This window comes from Schistosoma mansoni, assembly GCF_000237925.1.
Source record: "Schistosoma mansoni, WGS project CABG00000000 data, supercontig 0249, strain Puerto Rico, whole genome shotgun sequence".
NCBI classification, from domain to species: Eukaryota; Metazoa; Platyhelminthes; class Trematoda; order Strigeidida; family Schistosomatidae; genus Schistosoma; species Schistosoma mansoni.
This window is the reverse complement of record NW_017386112.1, coordinates 50,275-56,901: the sequence shown is the minus strand read 5'-3', so window position 1 is coordinate 56,901 and position 6,627 is coordinate 50,275. Positions and strand designations below refer to the sequence as shown.

Genomic DNA, 6,627 nt, shown 5'->3' with positions numbered 1-6,627 from the left:
AATTCGAAAATTGAAAAATAATATAATCAGTGTGTCACAGTTATATAAGTTTTCAGCTAGCTATTCTCCATCTTAAACATTCTTTATAATCAAGATTTTATCATGCATTAATCATGTGGTGAGGCTAAATTTTAGCAATGAATCAGTGGTAAACGTGTCAACCCCTTCAAAGGTCAATGCTAGAGATTGGGATTAAAGATTGTTATATCTGAATGAAGAATAAATGAACGGTAACTACTAGGAGTTATTTATAGACTATTATTACACATCATTCTATTGACAGGTCTAAAAAACGTTGTCTGCTAGCCTGAAAGAAAGGTGAAACGGATAAGCATGCGAAGACGTGCAATGAAGTAAAGAAGAGGGTATCGACAACATGCGTATCGAAGGAAATCGCAATGACACTAGTTCCGATATTTTGAAGCTTAGCATCGTCATAATCAACAGTATTAGACCCTGTTAGCATACTTGGTTCTCTCAGCACAGGCTCCCTAATTACAACCGTTATCCCGAAAATCCTGTGGGTGACTGGACCCTCGTCAACAGATTCAAAAAAGATCGAGTTTCGCCGTCGTAAAAGATGAACAGCTCGATTCTTGCAGTGAAAACTGCTAGTCATTCGACCACCCAATCTAGGTTTAAGATTGTCCAACCAGTCAGCAAATAGCACGTGAATCCGAAACGCATTCGAAAACCTGGGAAAGCGATCACGGTTCGAGATGATTCTCTCACAACCGTGAACCTAAAAGACTGATCTAACTCCCCCCCCCCACCAATCTGCAGGGCAAAATGACAGGATGCTCTAGGAACAGTTGATAAGGAAGCTCCAGATTCCCAAAACTAAGCCATTGATGATCACAAGCCCACTTCGTGGAAGGAATCTAGGGACAAGGATAATCTAAAACTACTTCGTGTAACGCTCACTAACATTGTCGGCGTAGAGGATGTTCTACTAGCTGATTATTTACCGAAATCAGATCGGGATGTAAGAATACTGTCTGATATGACGCAATCTTATCAAGTACATTTCTAAGAAATCACGCGGAAGGAATATCATTGTGCAAGTTGGGCCGAAAAATACGGATCTTAACTGCACAAACTGATATCCCCATCCCCTATATGGAGGCTGCCACTCTCAGACCATTTCGTGCCAACAGACTCTGGTCACCAACTGCAACCCATGTGCATCCGGAGAAGCCACATGATGCCAGGATCAGGCACAAAAGAAAGAAGGGGCCGACTATTCCACTTATGGACTATCAAGACCATGTAAAAGTATAGAAGACATGAGGGCTAACGACTAGGAAAAACCTGTGTAGATAGATTCATATCCATTCACATAAGGTTCATTCAAACAAACTGGACGAGGAAGCTCACGTGATTCAAATCGGAAGCAACAACTGCTTACATATGAATGCTGTTATTTTCTGAACAAAATGTATTGCGTGAACTAATGCTAGTAACATTCATCTGATAGGAATGTCTGAAACATGGGCGACTCCCCAAATTACGGACCAGTGACTGGCAATACCCGACTTATCTTTATTCGGTTACGACAGAAAAACAGGAGTGGGGGCTGAGTAGCTATGTACCTGAGATCTTGCTTGATACCACTAGAAGTCTACACTCAAGAGTTTACCACTTTTGATGAATCTGTGTGGTGTTCTGGAAGATTATCTCACACATCGAGGTGTCCAATAGAAGTCACCTACAGGAAGCCCACCATCGACGTCAAGTTTGACAATCGTATGATGGAATGACTATCCCTCTCTACTCGTCTCGGAAGTTCTTTTGTCCTGCCATAAACGGTTGATGGGTAACAGGTTCTATAGATGTATGACCACTGGTAGTAGGCAGTCGATTGTGAGTTTCTTTTGACGTTTTAGGGTATTTGTAAGCGTCATTTAGCGACTGAGTATTGATAGGTCCAGTGAGTTGCCTGTCTACTTCAATTTTAAAACAAAGTGAGGGAGGGGAAATTATCTAATACAACTACGAAATAGGGAGATAAGGCAATTTAGTCTATATATGTAGAGAGCCCATGATGTCTGTGTGGAACGCGTATGTGTTCGTTTGCGCTAGATCTGTGCAGGTGAGGGCTTGATCGATAAGTCTTACAAACGTATGTAATTTATCTGCCATGCGTATTTCAAAAGGAAGACTGTTCCATATAAATGCTTACTTGATAAGCAAGAAGTTTTCCCGAGTTTTTGGTCTGTATTTTTCAGTTTTGACAGTGGATACTTTGTCTCGAAGGTTGTATCCATGTGAGTCTTGGTAGAGAACTATATTACATGTGGAATAAGTAAGGTCTTTAAGGAGTTTGAAATAGGGAATCAAGTTACGAAGAATGAAGCCAAGCAATCTCCGCATTTGAGATGCTTTACTTGAGATATGTACTGAGAGGTTAAGACTGTCTGAGTAATGTACCACTATGTCAGTTACTGATGTCAGTCTGAGCAGTGGGTTTTTGTTAAGTGCTAGTTTTATTTCAAGGGACGTGTCTTCATTACATAGCCAACCACATTTCTCTGTGTTGAGCTCTAACCCCCAGCGTTTGCACCAGTTGTCTACTTTGTCTAGTTCATGTTGGATAGTTTGCATAGTACTTCGTACATCACCAATGTCAGTTTTATAGATGACTTTCAAGTCATCAGCGTAAAGGTAGGTCTTACCTGTGGTAAAGCACTTGCATACATTGTTGATATATATTATGAAGAGCAATGGGCCCAAGACACTACCCTGCACAACATCACTGGTTATTGGTCGAGGTGTAGATGTTGTAGAGTTAATTTTGGTTATTTGGTATCTGTTTGTGAGGAATGACTTAATCCATTGCAATAGGGGGTAGGGTCAACCTCATATGTCTTATCAATAAACTCAGACGATTGGGAATCAAACCACCTCTAATTGACTGACTCACTTCATATCTAAGAAATCGACATTTTAAGGTCAGGGTTAACTTCACCTCCTCTCAGGTTATGGAATGTCCTAGTGGGATCCCCCAGGGTTCATTACTAGGACCTCTTCTTTTCTTGATTCATATAAACGATCTTGTACAACAGGTGTCGTCTGACTTATTGCTTTTTGCTGGTGATGTGAAACTCAATCTAGCGGCTGTAGAAGTGAAGCACGGTGTACCCTGTGGTGGACCTCAGCGAAAGAGCTTAGTTAAAATATAACAATACGCAAAGTTACCAACAATATACCAAAAAGGATTAACACTACAAACTTAAGCGTGTGTCTATGATTAACGCAAAAGGTAACATATTACAGTTAAATTATAAAAAGGTATATTGAACAACAAATTGGTAACAGTGTTATGAAATGAATGTTACTTGTAAGCTGCTTTCTGAGATAACAACCACAAATAAGTTCACTTGGTTAACAAAGGTTCCTCTGCACGTGATGGCACTAACAGCAAAATGAAGAAGATTAGATCCAGTAGTATTATTCAGTAATGATCAGGGCCAAAGCACCAACGTAGTGTGGAATGGCCTAAAAAGATGTTATAATACTATTATAATCTTCAACCAAAGGCCGTGGCCGTTAAAGCAGAAGGATAGACGGCGGATACAACGCTTATATTTTAAGAATCGTGGTAGTGAAGTCGTGTTATATTTAACCAAACAAAAGTATTCGTTTCTTTTCCATTGATACAGAAAAACAATAGATATCGAATATAAGTGTGGTTACATAAAAGGTGTGACAAATAGAAAAAATATGTGGTCTTTAATTTGTTTTTACAAAAAATCATTAGATATAAATGTCACTATAACCCACTCCTGATATGGTGCGGATGTGCGACCGGGAGCCTTGAGCTTGGTGGGCCTGTAGATGGTGTTCAGTCGCGATTCACAGTTAATAGACGCTCTTCCACTAATCTTACTAGGTATCCTCAATGAAAGCCGATATTGGGTACACTGCATCACAACTCTTTTATGGAACAACACTACGACTTCAAGGAGAATTTGTGGATCCTTCGTCTTCTTCAGTGAACATGGATCTAAACTCCTACACGAGCAGGCTTACAAACGCAATGCGTTCAGTTAAACCTGATGCGGTCAGCATCAAATATCGAAGATTTACAGAGCTGATGATTTTGGTGATTTATTTACCACTACAACGTAATATCAGCACTTTCCATTGATTTATTTTAAACGAAATTAAACCTCCACAGCGGTACAAACCTCAAGGATTAATATAGACCGACAGACCTCTCCTCTTAATCACTGCAGATTGTGAACTGAATTTGAAACCATTTGAACCCATTTGAGGTGAGCTTCTCAAGGTCGCCAAAATAATAAAGCGGTAATCTAATCTCAAATGTTGTCATGTGTTTTTCGAAGACTTTTCAGTCAGCTCGGTTTGGGAACTCCTAGTTTGACCCTATCTTTCCTAAGTCTTATTCCTAAGGCTTCTGGTAACTTATAGTTTTACTGTGATATGTTTCATTCTTCAGTTTCCAGCTTGCCGGCCTTTGTATATAAATCCCATGCTTGTGGTGAGCTGAGTACTCAGCATATCAACTCAACCGTCACAGTATGCGGATGGCTTGAGCATTGTCGACTGTCATCTCGTTTTCTCGTTCTTCGTGATGATCGTGGTTTAATACAAATATATTGTGACAAAAATTCTCTCCAAATTCCGCAATTTAATTCTGAGTCTGTCCTGAGAGTGACAGGTAAAGTCCAAGCACGTCCGAAAAAAGATGTAAACAAGGTATTGTTATTTGTGTTATATTTTAACTTCAAGCGTATGCCAACTGGCGAAATTGAAATAGTTGCTGAAAGCATTGAAATCCTCAGTCATTCATCTCCACTTTCCTTTCTTCCGAAAGATGCGGCAAATGTTAGTTGTTATCCTACGATCACTCGGTTATTTTAAGGTCAACGAAATGGAAAGATTAAAATATCGTTACATTGATCTTCGTTCGTCGAATATGCAAAGAAACATGCGGTTTCGTTCATCTATAATATTGCAAATGCGGAGCTTTCTATGTCAAAATAATGGTATTGTAAATCTTTTTTAATTTACATATATAGGTTTTACTGAAATCGAAACTCCATATTTGTTCAAAATTACTCCAGGGGAAAGTGTTTGTATTAATTTTTGATTTCTTCAGGGTGCCCGTGAGTTTGTTGTACCTACCAAGTTTCCTGGATTATGGTATTGCTTACCTCAAAGCCCTCAACAATTCAAACAACTTTTGATGATAAGTGGATTTAGTAAATACATGCAGGTCGCTAGATGTTTTCGCGATGAGACTTCTAGGTCTGACAGACAACCCGAGTTTACTCAGGTTATCTTTCATTCTTCCTAACTTTTGTAGTTGGACATAGAAATGGCATTTATCACTCCAGATGATATTTATGAAATAATTGAGAATATGTTGTTATATATCTGGCCTACAGTTCAGAGTACTTCAGGTTGTCAGCCAATATCGACACCTTTTATGCGCATGCAGTATTGTGATGCTATGTCACGATATGGAAGTGACAAACCAGATGTACGCTTTGGTTTCTTGTTTTCATATTCCGCAGTTGATGGACACACCGGTTTCAATATACCAAGTAAATACGTAAGTATCTTTTTATGGTTCTTCACTTTCGAGGTTCTCAAAAAGCTTATATTTAGTAAATGCTAGGTTCGGTTTTCAGTAGAGAGAAAACTGGTCATCTGGACATTTCTGTATCATTTGAATACAGAGAAGTGCATTGATAATTTATCGATTTCATAGCTCAACAGCGGTAAAATGTTAAGATAATTTTTTCGAAATAGTTTCATCCTCAGAGTAATTTGGTACGTGTTAACTAACTTTGATGAATTGGTTATATCCCACTGATGACTTCTTTGTTGATGTTATCTTCTGATAATGGTAAAAAGATAATGGCTTTCCCAGCAATGAGAAGGGTGTTCGTTGTTTATCTCCATGGATCTACCAACGCTGATCAATGTATCAAAATTGATCCTGGTATTCAGAGTAGTAGTGAAAGCCCCACAGTTTCATCGGACTTCCATAAACGATTAATCTGATAACTAATGGGTTTTGAATAGTAGATAGAGACCCTTAGCAAAACATTTCCCACACACCTACTGTCATATTGACGAGATTTATTATCCTTAGTATCCGACATGCAATCTGCCAAAGGTTTGTCAAGGATAACAGAGAAAACTATGTATGAGTGCTGATTTTTTGATTGAGGTTTAAGATCGCAATAATCTTTCATATTTCCCCAACTCTCCTGGTTTTATTCAAGTGTCCGTATTTTTCTTTCACTTGGTTTCCTTTTTGTAGTGATTTCCTCCCACTTTTCTAATTAGAAACGTAGAAACCTCTAGCAGTTTGGATTTACTCCAGGTTTTTTATTGTTTACGGTGTATATCTCGTATAATATTGGCTTCTTCTTTCAGTCATCAAATTTAAGTGCTGAAGATTTGGGTTCCTTGGAAGATTTGGTTTTTCGCCTAACCGGTCAGGTATGTCATATGTTTCTTCATTTTCTGCAGGGTATTTTTAAGTGCTTAATTTTATCACGTCCGATTTTACCCCAAATTTTACGTATGCTTATGAGTGCTAAACAAACTTTTCATGTTATGCATTTCGAAGAATCCACAACCCCATAA

At 38.6% G+C, this 6,627-nt stretch overlaps 1 protein-coding gene across 1 annotated transcript; it reads left to right on the top strand.

The window, feature by feature from the left end:
- Nucleotides 1-4,326: 4,326 nt before the first annotated feature.
- On the top strand, nt 4,327-6,627 carry Smp_088800 (aspartyl-tRNA synthetase, putative; the record flags this gene model as incomplete). The annotated part of the gene is made up of 9 exons (XM_018792560.1): nt 4,327-4,423; nt 4,463-4,722; nt 4,756-4,851; nt 4,889-5,012; nt 5,046-5,098; nt 5,126-5,302; nt 5,333-5,581; nt 6,415-6,480; nt 6,511-6,627. 9 exons carry the CDS (start codon nt 4,327-4,329, stop codon nt 6,625-6,627), a joined length of 1,239 nt encoding a protein of 412 aa, XP_018644017.1.